Below are 17,393 nucleotides of genomic sequence, written 5' to 3'. Positions count from 1 at the left end.
ATACGTGTGCATGTGTGAAGAAACCATTCTTGAGGAAAACAGAGGAAACACGAATACTTTCTGCTATAAATGTTTTACACTCTCAAAGTACTGAAAGAGGATATAAAATCTATAAGACAGAAGTTCCAAGATAGATCTTGGTTTAAAGTGAAATATTCTAACAATTACATGGTATTCTACCTTCCCACCTGTGCATATTTATATATTTCTTTTTTTAAATTTTTTTAATTTTTTAAAAATCAACTAAAATTTATTTAAGCATAAAGTTACTTTCGCATGTGTCTACAACCACAGTAAATACAGTTCTTGGCATAAAGACAATTTAAAGCCTCCCTACCTGCAAGTTTACATATATAAAACTCCCACCATTCTTTATATAATAGTGGATTAATCAAATTAAAATAATTATAATATCTAGAATAAAATAAAATGAAATAATTTACTCATAAGATTCATATTTAAATCATCCTCATTTACAAAATACTATCCTGAGAATTTTAGTTCCATTAAGTTTCAATCTGAACAAAAGTGTAATCACTTAAGTAACAGCAGTTACTTAAACTGAAAATGAGATCAGTCAAAATTACTTTTGAAGAGGGCAAAAATGTTGTCAGGTTTCTTGCTGTCTTTCTGGATATTCAGCAGCAGGCTCAATTGAAGTTGGACTCAGCCCTGATGGAAACTCATTCTACCTTCAGAATGTGGGGGTTGGGAGGGAAAAATCCAGGTCTTGGGGGACGGTAAGGAGGAAAACCTCTCGGTAGATAGACATTTCTCATTGCAAATGGAGCACGTGGTGGACCCGGGACATCCCTTGGTGGAAAATAACCTGGAGAAGCTCCAAACAAGGTTCCTGGAGGAGGTGGGGGGAAAAGAGGTCCTCTTCTCATGAACGGGCCCCTTGTATCTACTGGAAGCAATGAACCTCTGATTGGAGCAAGAGGTGGAGGAACAAAGCCAGGGCCAGTTGCTTCATTTTCAGTGGGGAGAGATGAATCAGGCACCTTTAAATCACCAAGATTATCTTTGGTATCATTTCTACTGGATTCTATTTCTGAAGGCATTGACCCATCCATTTCATCCAAAGAAGGCATATTAAAACTTCTGAGTTCTGCTGGTCCAGAGAGTCTAGCACAATTAGAATAAAATCTATCTTGCCTTTGTGGAGGAAGAGCTGAATCAGGATATGATTGTCCTGGTGGAGGAAATATCATCCTACAGTCCTGTTCCCACGAAGGTGACAGGGGCCCAGTGTCAGAAGGAGCCCTGTGAGGATCAGTTAACCTATCACAGCTTGATTCTCCTCTTTCATTGGTAATCTGATGGTCCAGAGGATTCCCTGGGCCTCTGGAGCCTCTTCCTCCTCCCCCTGGAAGCAAAGGTGAGAGTCTGGGAGGACCCTCCAACAAAGTTGGAGGATTGAGAGAAGCTCTCGTTTCAGATGAAGACCGACCCAATGGTGAGGGACCATATGGGGAATGCTCTCTGCCAAATGCTGTATTTGGAACATCAAGTCCATACGGATCTTTTTCTAAAAGTTTTATTTTAAACTCTATTTCAGTTAATTTTTGTCTGTTGTGAGCATTTTCTTTCCTTAAATCATTGAGGTTTCTTTCAGCAGTCCAAGCTGCCGACCAATTACCGTGTGCTTTTTTCTCATGGAGAATAATCTTCTTTTGATAAAAATGAATAGTTCTCTCAAATTCTTTAAGATCTTTGGCTAGCTTTCGGTAGGTCTCCAGCTCTTCAGTGGCGTGGCTGATCATTTCGTCTACTTTAGAAAGTTTCTCTTCTTTCTCTAAATGGCATTTTTCCTCTACTATTAATTTCCTGTAGAGTTTCATTTCATTTTCTTGATATAATTCAGTCATTACTTCAAGTTTCTGCTGAAGCTTCTGATTCTCACTTTCAAAATGTGTGTTTTCTGGCTGCAAAGATGCTTGTTCAGTCTGAAGATTTTTAATATGCTCTGTAAGCTCTTCCTTTGTTTTATCAATTTCAGATAATTGAATATAAATTTGGTTTCTTTCTCCTGAGGTTTTTAAAGAAGCATTTAACTTAGCAGTATGAATCAGTTTCTTCAAAGCTCCTTTTGGAGGATTATCTGCTTAAGCACCATCTTCCGATTCACTGTTCATTTCTAATTCCAAGTTATCATCATACATTACGTCTTCTTCAAGCATAGCAATGCCATCTTTCATCTTTAGCAAGCGTTCAGTCAGAGTCTTGATGTGATTTTCTTCATCATTTAGAACTTGTTCTGCGTGTACTTTGGAGTCTTCAAATGTTCTTTTCTGTCTAATAAGTTCACTCACTTGTTCTTTCCATACTTCAGCTTCTTGCAAAAGCTGTTTCTGGCTTTCCTGAAGTTGAGAATTTTCATTCAAAGCATCTTGTATTTCTATCTGCAGTTGTTCTCCATTCATTTGAAATCTCTTGAAGGTCATTTTGGCTTCAGCTACTTGTGATTTGAGGGATTTTGACTCATCTTCTAGCGACTGTATCCTTTTGGAAATATCTGCCATCAATTGATTTTGTTCAGAATGTTTAGATTTCTCTTCTTTTAACTCTTTTTCTAGACAGAGTATTTCATGCTCAAGTTCAGAATTGAACCTGTTCAGCTTTTCACAGGTTGCCTCCAAACTTTATGCTTCTATTGCCTCCTTCTCAAAGCTGGCATCCTTTAAAGATGACTCTACTTCATAGCCATCAAACTCTTTTTGAACAAGACTAAATTTTTCAAGTAGTTTACATTTTTCTTCAATTAGTCCAGAAAGTGCCACAGCAAACTTTTTCTCTCTTCTCACACAAAGCCGACTCGTAACTGATCTAAAACTTCTCCACAAAAAGAGAACAGCAAAAAATCCAATAGCTGCACGTATCACCAATTCCCATGGAAAACCATAAGGATGAGAATCGGGTCTCATACCTTCAGTCAGTGCTGCCACAACCCTGCGTAGCAACTCTAGGACCAGCCCCAAGTATGGCTGAGGGTTAGCCCTAGGCTCCTCCATAGCGCCAAGGCTGCTCTGGCTGTCCTGCAGTAACTTCGGCCACAACAAGCGCTGGAGAAGACGCAGCATTCCCTCTGTGTCTTCCCTAACGGGCAACCGGAGCGTACCACTGCGGAGCCGGCTGCGGGGGGAGCTAGGGAACGTGGGCACCCATAGGCCTCACAGACCCACACTGCCTACCCCGACCCCCCGTTACACTTTACATCCTGAGGAAGCACTAAAACCTATATTTTAAAACAATACCACAAGGAGAGAAAGACTCAGGTGACCCAGCATCCCAGCTATGCCCATCCCAAGCTGACACCCTAGCTAAATGTAGCCTTGTGCATGACCCCAGGTGAGGCGGGCAGAAGAACCTCCCAGCTGACAGAATGATAAGGAATAACAAATCATTGTTTTAAGTCACTAAGCTTTGGGGTCATTTGTTATACAGCAGTAGCTAATTGAAATACCTGCCCCCTTATCACTTTGGTGTTTCAGTATCTGTGGTCTGAAATAATTAATCTGGGTGCTTGACTAAGATTATGCCTTATGGTAAATTCTGATAGGTAATTTTATAGCTAAAATACAAATTTTCTGATTGACCTTTGCTTCATTGAAGAGATATTTATTTAGCTCCTCCCAAATGAGACAGATCATGCTTTTTAGATTAACTTCTTCCAGGAAAGGGCTCACCTCTCCCTAGCATGATCCTCAACTGTCCCATGTACAACTGAAAAACGCTAATCTCATCCCCAGAAGATCCAGGGCACTTAGAACAGTGCTGGCACATAGAGAGTGATTCTCTTACCTGTCCATCAAACTTACCTGCTCTGTGTCCATTTCTGAAACACTGGCACTCCTTCCACACGGATGATGCCTTGCCCTGCAATAAGTCATCATCTCCTGCCCGTGCACATATCTTCAACTCTTCTGGAAAGCTTGCTCCTGCAGTGATGGGTATCCCCACCAGGTTATAAATCAGCACCAGGACCAGGTTGATGCGTATCCTCTGGACAGTTATCTTGGAAAGATGAATGCTAGCCACCATGTCCAGCAAATCATTTTTGATGAGGACGACGTTGGCTGCCTCGATGGCCACATCCGTGCCAGTGCCAGTGGCGATGCCCACGTCTGCCTGGGCCAAGGCTGGGGAATCATTGACCCTGTCCCCCACCATGGCGACTTTCTTCCCTTCGTTCTGGAGCTCCTGAACCTTGGCCACCTTGTGCGAAAGCAACACCTCTGCAAAGACTTTGTTGATGCCACCTGGGTGGCAATGCCTCTGACTGTCTTCCGGTTGTCCCCTGTGGTCAGAATCACGTCCACACCCATGCTTTGCAGCATGTGCACAGCCAGGGCGGCCTCCTGCTTGACAGTCTCTGCAACAGCGATCTTTCCACAGAGCACACCTCAACAACTTGCACAAGCACCAGCTCCCTTCGCCATCTTCTGCCCGCATATTTGTATAGTTCTTATATTTTCATTATTAAAAGACAACAAGCTGACTGCATTAGAATTTAAAGGCCTCTGGGTGACAAAACCATTATAAGCAAAAACAAGTAACAGATTTGGAAAACATATGCAACATATAAATTGACAAAGGAATAATATTCAGAATATATAAAGAACTAGGCTGGTTGCAGTGGCTCATGTCTGTAATCCCAGCACCTTGGGAGGCCAAGGCAAGAGGATCACTTGAAGTCAGGAGTTCAAGACCAGCCTGACCAACATGGTGAATCCCCGAATCTACTAAAATTACAAAAATTAGCCGGGTGTGGTGGTAGACGCTTGTAATCCCAGCTACTCAAGAGGCTGAGGCAGGAGAATCTCTTGAACCTGGGAGGTGGAGGTTGCAGTGAGCTGAGATTGCACCACTGCACTCCAGCCTGGGCAACAGAGTGAGACTTTGTCTCAAAAGAAAAAACAAAAGAACTACAAATCATTAATAAAAATATAGCTAATTGAGTAGAAACAGTAGACAAAAGTATGTGTGAAGAGACAGGCAATTCTAGAGGAGGGAAATAAAATGTCCAGTGAACACATAAAATAATACTCAACCTCACTAATTAAAAAAAGCAAATTAGAACAATAGGGTAAGCATTCTACTTCTGGAAAGATGAAGTAGAAGTATTTCCCCCCATTTCTCCTGCTAAGTACAGCTAAAAACCCTGGACAGTAGATATAAAACAACATGAGAAGACTGAACAGTGGAGAGAAGAAAGTAGACCAGCTAGAGATCTCAAAACCCGAGAAACAATAAGGTGATGAGTTCCGTGGGTTTTATTTTTGTCCCAAAGACGAGATGCTAAAGAAGTGGGCAACCAGTAAATGCCATAGACACAGAGCAGGGAAAGCCTATCTCTCTGGTCAAAAGCCCATAAGAGGGGCAGCCTAGCAAGACAGAAAACTCTTAGGCATGAACTGATCTTTCCCAGCAGACACCACAGAAAAAAATTGTGGCCCACTCTGCCTCTACCAGCAAAGTCCAAGAGGGTAACTTAAACTTCCACTCTGGACAAGCTCTACTGAGCACCCCTTGCTTCCCCACAGCCCCTCCCCCTGTGATATGGTTTGGCTGTGTCCCATTCAAATATCATCTTGCATTGTAGTCCCCGCTGGAGGGATCCAGTGGGAGGTGATTTGATCTTGGGGGCAGTTACTCCCATGCCGTTCCTGTGAAAGTGAGTTCTCCTGAGATCTGATGGTTTTATAAAGGGCTTTTGTCCTTTGCTCAATACCTCTCCTTCCTGCTGCCATGTGAAGAAGGATGTGTTTGCTTTCCCTTCCACCATGATTGTAAGTTTCCTGAGGCCTCTCCATCAATGCTGAACTGTGAGTCAATTAAACCTCTTTCCTTTATAAATTACCCAGTCTTAGGTGTGTCTTTATTGGCAGTGTGAGAACAGACTAATACACCTTGTCGAGGTGATGTCAGAGAAGGCCAAGGGAGGAGTCTGGTCTGGACTTTGTCCCCTCCTGGTGGTAATGAACCACTCTCATGCCCATCATCAGGACCACTTGGGGAGCCTGAACTCTCACCCCCTATGTAAGGACTCATATCTAGAATACATAGATTTATAAAGGACATTCAAATATCAACTGTAAAAGAAACACGATTAAACACAATCCAATTATAAAATGAGCAAAAGATATGAAAAGATACTTCAAAAAGTAGATATACAGATGGCAAATAGGCTCATTAAAAGTTGTTCAGCATCACTGGCATTTAGGGAAATGTGAATTAAGACCAGCAAACAATACCACCACACACTAATTAGAACAGCTAAAATAAGACATAGTGGCAACACCAAATGGTGGCAAAAATGTGGAGAAATTGATCTCTCACACATCACTGGAGGGAATATAAAATGATACAACCACTCTGGAAAATAGTGTGCCCATTTCTTAAAAAACTAAACATATGCTTATGATGTGACCTAGCCCTCATGGCACCCCTGGCATTTCCCAGAGAAACAAAAACTTGTGTCCCCACAAAAACCTGCACATGGTGCTCATAGCAGCTTTATTTGTGATATCTCTGGAAACAACCAAAATGCCCTATGATAGGTGAAGGATTGGACAAACTGCAGTAATGCCTACCATGATTTATTGCTGATTTAACTCAGCAATAAAGAGGAAAAAAATATCGGGAAATGCAACACCTTAGATGGATCTCAAGGGTATTATTCTGAGTGAAAAAAGCCAGTCTCCAAAAGTCACACACTGTCTGATTGTGTTTATATCATCGTATGAAAATGACACAATTATAGGGATGGAGAACAGATACGTAGTTAGAGTTGGTGGGGACGGGCAGTTCTGCCTATCAAGGGGTAGCAAGAGGGAGATCTTTGGGGCGGGGTGAGATAGTTCCATATCTTAATTATGGTTATGTTTCCATGGATCTGCACATATAGTAAAATGACATATAACTATACATACTGTATACCAATGTCAATTTTCTGGCGTGATATTGTACTATAATTATATTAGATGTAGCCATTGAAAGAAACTGAGTAAAAGGGACAAGGGATCTCTCTTAACTATCTTTGAATTTCCTATTAATCAACAATTATTTCAAAATAAAAAACCCCAAGCAGTATGATTCTTTATCCATCAAATTGAAGAACACTTTAAAACTTGATTCAATTAAGTGTGGGCAAAGTTCTAGAGAACAAGGATAGTCATTTTGAAGGGCAGTTGATAGTGTTTATTACAGCCTAACACATGCACAGTCTTCCAAGAGATTCTAAGAGTTCTGTCTGAAAAAAGCACCTATGTGCACTGGAGAGAGACATGCAAGACTTCATTGCGGCATTGCTTGTAAGAGTGAAAAAATTAAAATAGCCTAAATGCCCATCAAAAGTGGAATAAACAAATTATGGTATATTCGTATAATACAATATGGCAATTAAAAGGAATTAATTAGATACACTTGTAGCAGCATGATGAGATTTCAAAAACATCGTGTTGCATGAAAAAAGCAAGATACAGTACGACACATAAGAGATAATAGTTTTAGAGGAAACACATAAAGCAATACAATCTTCTTTAGGCAAATATATATGAATTATAAAAATGTCAAGATCAAAGGTGTAAATACTTCACACAAAAGCCTAACCATGCTCACATCTGGTCAGGGGAAGAGGGGAACATGAGAAGAATACATTCATTAGGTATTACCTGGATGCTAAAAATTATTATGACCCTGCAGTTATTTTTAAAGTTTTTTTTTGTTTGTTTGAACAGTGGTTCATCTGAAACTAGTGATTATTAATATGTTGATATTTTCCTTTTGCTTTTCTTCCTGTTCATATTTTAACGTGTGTGTGTGTGTGTGTGTGTGTATGAATGTTTGAGTGCAACATTTTTAGAAACCTAAAGGTATAAAAGCTGAAAAGAGATTATAACATCTCCATTTATTGAGTGCCTACTATTTGCCAGGCTAGTGTCCTGTGTGTAGTACAGGACATTACTCCTAAATGTACTAGGAGTAATGTACAGACATTACTCCTTAATCTCACTACGATCCTATAAATTGCTGTTCCCTCCATTTTACATGGATAAACTGAAGATAAAACTAAGGATAGAAGAGGTGAAGCAACTTGCTCAAGGTCACATATTTGGCCAGAGCAAAGAGCCTGGACCTGTGTCCAGGTGAGGCCCCTTCAGAGCTCATGCTACTGCTACAGCTGAGTCTAGCAGCCTTTGCCCTGTGCCGATAGTTTGACAAACATTAAAGCTGGAAAACTTCCACAAAGCAAACTGCGGAAATTCCCATGATTCCTTGCCAATTAGACAGGATGGCCAAGGAGGAAAACAGCCAGACTGCCTTTGCTCAGAAGGGAAAAGGGGAATGTGACAGCTAATGTTTTCCTCGGGTGGCCAAAGCTGGATAAATATGTTTTCTATTTTATTTTATTTTTTCTTTTTACAAGAACAGCCCTATTGCAATAAGGCTGGATAAACATCATTCTTCTAAAATACCCATGGGTGCACAGCTTACCTCAGGAGAGAGCTGAAGGAAATGGCGGATGCTTCCTGAGAGGACCCGAAATCCAAGAGAGAATCTGGAATAGCTTCCATTGACAGGCGCCATTCAGAGATGCTTGACAAATAGTCTTGTGTTACTGTCCAAGTTCCTGGCCTAATGACAGCCGTGGTAACAGCAACGATACAGTGGATACTCACATACTGCCCATATGTGCCAAGCAGCTTTCAAAACAGTTACATCAACTCATTTAATTCTCCATAATCTGACTTAGAGATAGCACTTAAAGTGACAAAATGAAGCAATAATTCTTACGTAGTGCAGTATTGTTGTCAGAAGCAAGAACTCGATCTCTAGACACTGGTGTAATTTTTTTTTTTTGGGGGGGGATAGAGTCTCACTCTGTTGCCCAGGCTGGAGTGCAGTGGTGTGATCTCGGTTCACTGCAACCTCCGCCTCCTGGGTTCAGGCTATTCTCCTGCCTCAGCCACCGAGTAGCTGAGACTACAGGTGTCCGCCACCACACCCAGCTAATTTTTTGTATTTTTAGTAGAGATAGGGTTTCACCATGTTGGCCAGGCTGGTCTCGAACTCCTGGCCTCAAGTGATCTGCCCTCCTTGGCCTCCCAAAGTGCTGAGATTACAGGCGTGACCCACCATGACTGGCCACCCTTATTCTTTCATTAGCACAATGACTGCCCAGAGCCCTACACGGCTGACAGTGATCCACAGTTCTGTGGAGGTTGGGGGAGCTGGTGGGAGAAATGATGACACTGGGTTTCGAATGTGTGACTGCAATGGCGTCATCTCTGCCTGACAGGGGCCTGTGCTGAGTCCCAGTCTGTGGAGGCTGACAAGCAGCCATGATATTAATATTTACTGCCCCACTTGACATTTGCAGCCTGGATGGCAATTCTGAATGATCTTTAACTGGGACACAGATAAATTGCTGATCTCGAGGCAGGGGTCAGTCCTGTGGGTACATGCGGTGCTTCTACACTGAGTGGGGGAAACTCACCAATCTAATACTGCATGTCTTATCTGTTGTATTTATGATTCAACTCCACACAAGTGCTGACTGTTAGCAATGTGCTCCTTGCCCTGAAGAAATAATTATGCAAAAAGAGAGAGAAGAAACAAACAAAAATACTCTTTCCATCTCACCTGTCATCTTGCAGAAAATAAAAATGTATTTTCTGTCCTTTGGGGGTGATTTTCTGAGAAATAAAACTCTATTTCCAAATGGTAGTTGACCCATAATGAGTCCCATTTATTTGGGGGGAATGTTACATGTTATGTGTTTTTCCCACTTAACAAATGAGAATCTTGCTGGCGTGACCTCCCTTACACAATGGAAAGTCAGCTCCAGCAGGTCATTGACCCCAAAGCCAGACCTATTCAGCTTAAGTTTCGTGCAAGGTTGAGCAACAATCTAGCTTGCATTGGTACTATACAGACAGCCAGTACAGGTCACTGGGGCCAGAACGCCATCAGGACCAGAATTCTACTGAAACCTCAAACCTTTGGCATCCCTCCAAATGCTCCAGAAGAGTGATTTGCACTCCAGAAGATCACTTACTTTGAGGTCTAGGCGTATCAGAATCTCTAGGAAAGGGGGAAAGTTTGAAAATGCAATCAATTTCATGATGTGATTTTACATATGAAAAAGGAAAGAAAATGCCTATTGATTTCACATATAAAGGTAAGTAATCAAAATCAAAATCTCTTTGAGGATAGCAGGATATTTTTGTTTTTTCAAAAGGGGGAGTTGCTGATTTGAGAAATATTGCTATAAAGTTTAAACTTTCAAGTCTAGATTGAACACAGTGTGTAGGAAGCGTAGAGATTAGGCTTGCACGCTTTGGAGCCAGACTGTCTGGGTTCAAGTCCTGGCTCTACTGTCTGTGACATTGGCAATTTGCCTTAAACTTTCTAAACCTCCATTTCCTCACTTGTAAAGTAAAGATGTCGTAATAAGACCTCATTATAAGGTATCGTGGGAATTAAATGATATAATTTATGTTAAGTAGAAAAGTGTTAGACACATAGGAAATGTGCAATGATGGTAGCTATTATTAAACACTGACTGTCCTTTGACTTCCCACTTTCTCCTTGTTCTATTAAATCTTTCTAGGAACTTCAGGTTCTTGGCACTTCAAGTTCTTGTAAAACGTTCAGTGATATTCAAAATGTGTTTCTCTAGTTTTTCTTTTTTTTTTTTAAGAGGCAGGGTCTCACTATGTTGCCCAGGATGATCTTGAACTCTTGGGCTCAAGCGATCCTCTCATTTTGGCCTCCCAAGTAGCTGGGACTATGGACTCATGTCACCAAGCTGGCTTTAGTTCTAATGAAAATTTAAGATAGTAAAGTCCATCAGACAAAATTCTGGTGATAAAGTAATATACCTTATATTCTCTCAACTCTTTCCTATTTATAATGAACAAATGTTTGGACCAAAAAAAATGTTTAGTTCACCACCATGGAGTACATACTGTTAGTTGCCTATCCAGCATGCATCCAATCCCTATGCCCTTCTTAATGGAACCTCTGATCATCCTCCCATTGTTGTGTACTTCAGGGAAAACTGAACCTCAGCCTCAGCTATAGTGAATGAATCCTGGGTAGTTTAAGCCAACCATGGTAAACCCATTTCCCATGCTGATTATTCATTTAGAAACAGACATGTAACGTGCTAAGTCATCTGGATCTTCCACTTTCTTCACTTCTAAGAAGGATACATTAGATGGGATGCCATTTCTTCCTTTCATCATAGTTTTGTTTGTATGTGACACCTAGAACTGCTGTTGCCATCTTGAAACCACGAGGATAGACCATGTTGTCAGAGCAAAACTGAGGGTGGCATAGTGGGAGGATGTCACAAACCTGGGCCCTTGATGACATGCGAAGCTCCTGATCGCTCCAGCATAAAGCCCATGCCCACTGCTGGACTGATTCTTGTGTGAGATCATAAATTTCCAACTATTTAGGCTGAGGCGGGCGGATCACGAGGTCAGGAGATGGAGACCACGGTGAAACCCCGTCTCTATGAAAAATACAAAAAAATTAGCCGGGCGTGGTGGCGGGCGCCTGTAGTCCCAGCTACTCGGAGAGGCTGAGGCAGGAGAATGGCGTGAACCCGGGAGGCGGAGCTTGCAGTGAGCTGAGATTGCGCCACTGCACTCCAGCCTGGGCGACAGAGCGAGACTCCGTCTCAAAAAAAAAAAAAATAATAATAATAATAAATAAATAAATAAATAAATTTCCAACTATTTAAGCCAGCTTGAGTTGGGGCTTTGTATTATTTATAGCCCAAAGGGTACTAATACCCAACATATAAAATCCACATTAAAGTGTCTTAAAATAAACTAGAAAAAGTCAGACATGTCTTTTTATGGTCCCAACATCACCCTTAATTTCCCTCAATAACCTCTTTTCTTTACCTCAACTCTAAAGTAATCCTATCAGCTCTACCTCCAAAATATCTCTAAATCCAAATACTTCATCCCATCCCTACTGCTGTCACCCAAATCCAAGCCACTATCATTCTCTCCTGTATCACAGCAATAGCCTCACAGCTAAACTACCTCCCTTCATGCTTGCCTTAACTTCTACAGTCAATTCTTTTTCTAAATTAAGACAACATTTACATAATATAAAATTTACCATTTTAGTCATTTTAAGGTGTATAATTCAGTGGTTATTAGTATATTGCCAATGTTCCACAACCATCACCACTATCTACTTCTAGAACATTTTCATCACCCCCGCAAAACCCCATATCCAGTAAATGATCACTTCTCATTTTCTCCTCTCCCCAGCCTCAGACAACCACTAATATAATCTATTCTGAGCACAGCAGCTGGAGTAATATTTTTCAAAGATAAATCAGATGATGCCACTTCTCTGCTTAAAACTCTCCGATGACTTTGAATAACATTTAAATTCCTTAGCCTGACCTAGAAAACCATTCACGATTTAGTCCCTGTCTACCTCTGCAGTGCTGTCTGGTACCATTCTCCCACTTGCTTGCAAGGTTCGGTCCACACAAGACCCCTGTGTGTTTCTCGGACACAACAGCTCATTCCTCCTTCCGGGCCTTTTCCATGTGTTCCCATTCCTCAGATGCAGTTTCCCGCTTGGCCGATTGGTGCCTTCCCATCATTCAAATTGCGCCGCAGCTGTCCCCTCCTCAGCGAGGCTTCCCTGGCCGAGACAGCCCCCCGTGACACTGTTGCTCCTTAACCTACTCCTTCTCACTTTCCTTACCGCATTCATCACTATCTGACACATTCATTTTTAAAAATTTAATGAAAGCCCATAGTTTAGTCAGATTTCCTTTGCTTTTGCCCAATGTCCTTTTCTCTTCCAAAATCCCATCCAGGATACTGTATTACATGTACTTGTCTTGGCTCTTTAGGCCCCTCTTTGCTGTGACAGTTTCTCAGACTTTCTTTGTTTTTGACGACCTTGATGTTTTTGAGGAGTACCGGTCAAGTATTTTGTGGGATGCTCCTCTATTGGAATTTGTCTGATTTTTTTTTTTTTCATGATTAGACTGGAGCTGTGGGTTTTTTGGAGACAGAGCACAGAGGTAAAGTGCCATTTCATTGCATCATATCAAGGGTTCACATTCATTTTTCATTCGTTGCTTACCTGTCCCTCCCACTGTTAGAATATTAAGCTCCATGAAAGTAGGAACATTGTCTGCTCTGTTCATAGTTTTATTCACAGAACCTAGAATAGCATCCAGTACAGAGCCTCATTAATTATTAGTTGATTGAAATCATGAATAAACTAGAAAACAAATGACCAATATACTGCCCACTGTTTTTGCATGTGAAATAAAATATGGGTCAAGAGGATTCATTGAGCATAGGTCAAAGGCACTAAAACCCTTTCAAATAATCTGGCATATCCATGAGATAAATCTAAACCCTCATGCAAATAAATAATTAACCCAAGGCCAATAGCACATTCAAAATCATTAATGAAAATTGATTTTCCTTCTCTGTGGGGCTGCGTCTCTCTGCTGCAACACAATCCCGTTTGCAGACTCAGCCAGGATTTATTGTGTTTCACTTCATTTCTACCCAGGGTCTTCTATTTCCTGAACGGTGCTAGCCTCTGTGAATTTTTTTTCTTTTTAAATATTTGGCTTGGTCGGCCTATGCATGAAAAGGGTATGAGTGACTTTATGTAGGTAAGCTTTGAAAGGTAGCAAGCCCTCTCAGAACAAGGAGTTAAAACACTAGGAGAAGCCAGGCTTGTCCAGCAGAGAATGCAGGGAGGGTGACCGAGCCCTGGGGCTGAATGAAGGGCTCTGCCAACTGACTTCATGGTGCAGGGGAGCAGGAGGAGGAGTCTGCTGGCAGCCGGTTAAATGCCTTTCCAGGAACATGGTGAAAACTGATTAAATATAGATGCAATCACATGAAATGATAGAGGGAAGCTAGGGGACATCTCCAGCCATTAAAACACCAAACACCAATGGGAGCTCCCTAGTGGTCACGGAGGAAATTCGTTTTCTGACATGAGCTCCCAGAGAATGAAGTCCCTGAAAGGAAGAACTATTTGTATTCCACTCAGATTTCATGTAACCTTTTCTTTTGGAAGCTTCAGTAAGCAAAGGCACATTTGTCAAGGCTTCGGGATGAATGTGGAAAGCTTTTGAGCACTGAACTTGGAGATACTAAGAAGGGCTTACTGGAAAGGCTGCCCTGGGCTGGGAGCAGGCAGACATCCACTCCAGCTGGCCAGGCAGTGTGGGCCTCAGCTATGATCACCTCCAATGAGCCAATTTCCTGACTGTGTGTAACCTCCCAATCAATTTATTTGAACATGAGTTTCCCTCGGTAATGAGCTGCATTGTGTATCGTTGGTCAGAGTATTTACTTTCCCTAGCATGCATCAGAGTAAGTGACTTACAGGTCAAATACCATAAGGTTACATAATAAGTTTAACTAGCATTTCTCATTTCATTCACCAATACTATCATGAGACATTTTGTGTTTCCTTGGGTCTATGGTGCCATTGACGGTAGCACTATGGACTGAATGCATAGCATTTTGGGGACAAAGAAAACAACCACAAGACATGTTCCCATTTCAGAAAAGGAATGTGTGGAAAATTTTACAAGATGGAGCTGAGGAAATTCGGGATGTCAAACACAAGTGAGTACTTGTAGACACTGAGAATTCCCTGGTAACTTCGTGGTGCAGAGCCCATTCATCTCACCAGTCCCCACAGTGTTTCATGGACGCTGGCATCAGTGTTTCGAGTTCCAGCTTTCCCAGGACTCCTCCATGTGAGCTGGTTTGAGGAAGCCTGAAAGACCCCTGGGCTTCACCCTGCCTCTGGACCCTCTGCTTGCTCAGGCTGGGCAGTAGCGGTGGTCCACTACCCCCTCCACCCTTCCTGGACAGGGTCTCCAGAGGGCACATGAATTCCATCCTTCTGCCCTGCTGGCCAAACTTTTCTGTTTCCCATCTGTCAGGGTTCCCATGTGGGCCGACATCAGTTCCCACCCCCAGCGAATTCTCAAAGGTCCCCTCTGCCTGTTCGGTCCTCAATTCCCACCTTTCTTTATATTCAGTCTTGTACTGTCTTCTTACTACACTTAAGTTTTGACTTCAGATATGCATTCTTCCTCTGTTACCACCAAAGAAGAACTGGGTTTTCCTGTGTTTGGTCTTGCATTCTAAAACACCACTAATACCACCTCATCAACAGCTAGCACTTAGTGAGCACTTCCTGTATGCCAGGCTGTGCAACACGCACACACAATGCCATGTTTGCGTAATCTCATAATCCACCACAACTACCTTTGAGGCAGGTAAAATTATTATCCTCTCTTACAAGTGAGGCAGATGAAGCCCAGTGCTTGGGTCAGCAGCCGTCATTGACCAAGCTACAAAAGGAAGAGCCAAGATTCCCCAAGGCCTGCATGGCCTCACCACACAAGCTCACAGCCAGTGTTTGTGAGGCCTCTCCTTCGGCAAGATGTGCAGAGCTGCTGTACAAGTAGCCCCTGCAAGTGAGGGGCCTCCTTGGTGGGATGGAGGGGTGAAGGGGAGGGAGAAAATGAGGATGAATACCAGGCTCCTGGCTTGGATCACTGGGTAGACAGTGGTACCTCTCACCCATGTTAGCAACTCAGGAGAAGAAGCTGTGGAGGCTTTGGCAGCAGCCTTCTGCACCTTGTGTCCTGTCATCTTGCAGAACATCAAAGGCCAATGTACAGACGGGTCCAACACTCCAGCCAATATTTTCCTGACCCCCTTGACTCCAGTGGCCTTTACTTGGATTCCATTTCAACCAGCCACCCTCTTGGCTATGCTTGTTCCATGCATTCCCCAAAACTCCCCCATATGAGAATTCCCACGTTCAAATGACCACTTTCTGTCTGCACTGGGTCTGTTGGACTCTTGCTCCAGTTATTTGCACCACTTGTTTTCCTGCCTCCGTAAGACTCCCAAGCCTTCAGCCTGTCATCCCAGCTACGAACATATAAACTCTATCCTGTCCTTGCTCTTTTCCAAGCCTGCCTGCCCCCCATGAATTATGGCCCATGCTTACCTCTGCAGCCCCCTCTCCTGCCACAGCCTGGTCTCTCTTTGCTCCTTGTTCCAGGCAAAACCATGACCAGATATTTCCCTGATTCTAAGATCCCATTTGTTGAAGAGGCAATAATGTTTAATAACAGATTTCTAGAAGAAAGAAAACACTACCACATTAAATGTATGCAGTCATTGGGAGAAATATTTGTATTTAAGAAATGATCAAAGTGCAAACAGGTCTGTTTTAGGATGGTGAGATTTCAGTTCTTCAGTCTCTCTCATCCCCAGGCCATGGGTACACAGTTTCTGGCTGGAATGGAAATACTATCTCATTTAACTTTTAAACAATGCTGCAAACTAGGTATTCGTATCACCATTTTATAAAATGGAAACAGATTTAGAAATGTAAAGTTATTTTCTCTAAGAAAGTTACACAGGTAATAAGGGAGAAAAATTATATTAGTCTGTTTAGGCAACCATAACAAAATACCATGGCCTGGGTGGCTTACACAGCACACACTTGTTTTCTCATGGTTCTGGGGGCTGGAAGTTTGAGATCTGGATGTTGGCAGGGTTGGGTGCTGGGGAGGGCTCTCTCCCAGGCTTGCAGAGGGCTACCTTCTCACTGCGTCCTCACATGACGCTTCCTCAGTGGGTGTTTCCTCTCCTTATAAAGCCACAAATGCCATCACGCAGGACCCAACCTCAAGACCAAATGTAACTCTCATTACCTCCCAAAGGTCCACCTCCAAGGTCTCATTACCTCCCAAGGTCTCATCCCATTGGGGGTTAGGGCTTCAACATATGAGTGACAAGGGAGGGACACAAACGTTCAGTCCATAACAATAATCAAGTCTTAAACATAGGCCTTCTCATTTCAATTTCTATTTTCCTTTTATCCTACTACACTATAGCTGGATTCATTAATTCCTACTTGCCTTCTAAAACCCAGTCAGGGTGCCCACCGTGAAAAGCCCTGCCTGACCCTGTTTTCCAAGGCTGGACTGGGCTCAGGGCTCTCCTCTGAGCTTCCCTCGGATCCTGTGCATTCCTTTAGTCCTTCCCACCGTGGTTGAGAATCACAGACAGGTCAAGGCCTTAGTAACTCAGTGTCTGTAGAACCAACAAGACTTGTTCCATCATGGCCCTTCCAACAATATTTGTTCCCTTTCCCTGGAGCGATTTGACAGCCCACTGGGCATTGTGAATGGTTTTATCTGTTTTAGGACGATTAGAACCTCAAGAATCACACAAATGTCACTGGGTTTTTTTCAGACCTTCAGAAAGTCCCAAGCCTATGCTTTCAGGAAGTCTTAAATATTCATCTTAGAAAACTCTAATTAGTATTGCAAA

General features: G+C 42.4%; 2 protein-coding genes across 2 annotated transcripts; both read right to left on the bottom strand.

The window, feature by feature from the left end:
* Window positions 1-610: 610 nt before the first annotated feature.
* Window positions 611-2,942, bottom strand: CTAGE1 (cutaneous T cell lymphoma-associated antigen 1). Its single transcript, XM_032151729.1, is given in 3 exon segments — window positions 611-687; window positions 690-708; window positions 711-2,942. Coding segments are annotated over 3 exon segments (2,313 nt in total). The 5' UTR covers window positions 2,928-2,942.
* Window positions 2,943-2,965: 23 nt separating this feature from the next.
* LOC116467803 (copper-transporting ATPase 2-like) lies at window positions 2,966-15,695 on the bottom strand. Its single transcript, XM_058439688.1, is given in 5 exon segments — window positions 2,966-3,147; window positions 3,822-4,262; window positions 4,265-4,405; window positions 13,138-13,218; window positions 15,617-15,695. Coding segments are annotated over 5 exon segments (924 nt in total).
* Window positions 15,696-17,393: the final 1,698 nt, after the last annotated feature.

Source organism: Hylobates moloch, unplaced genomic scaffold (assembly GCF_009828535.3).
Source record: "Hylobates moloch isolate HMO894 unplaced genomic scaffold, HMol_V3 SCAFFOLD_5, whole genome shotgun sequence".
Classification (NCBI taxonomy): Eukaryota; Metazoa; Chordata; class Mammalia; order Primates; family Hylobatidae; genus Hylobates; species Hylobates moloch.
Note: the sequence above shows the minus strand (reverse complement) of the source record. Positions and strands in the feature narration are given on the sequence as shown.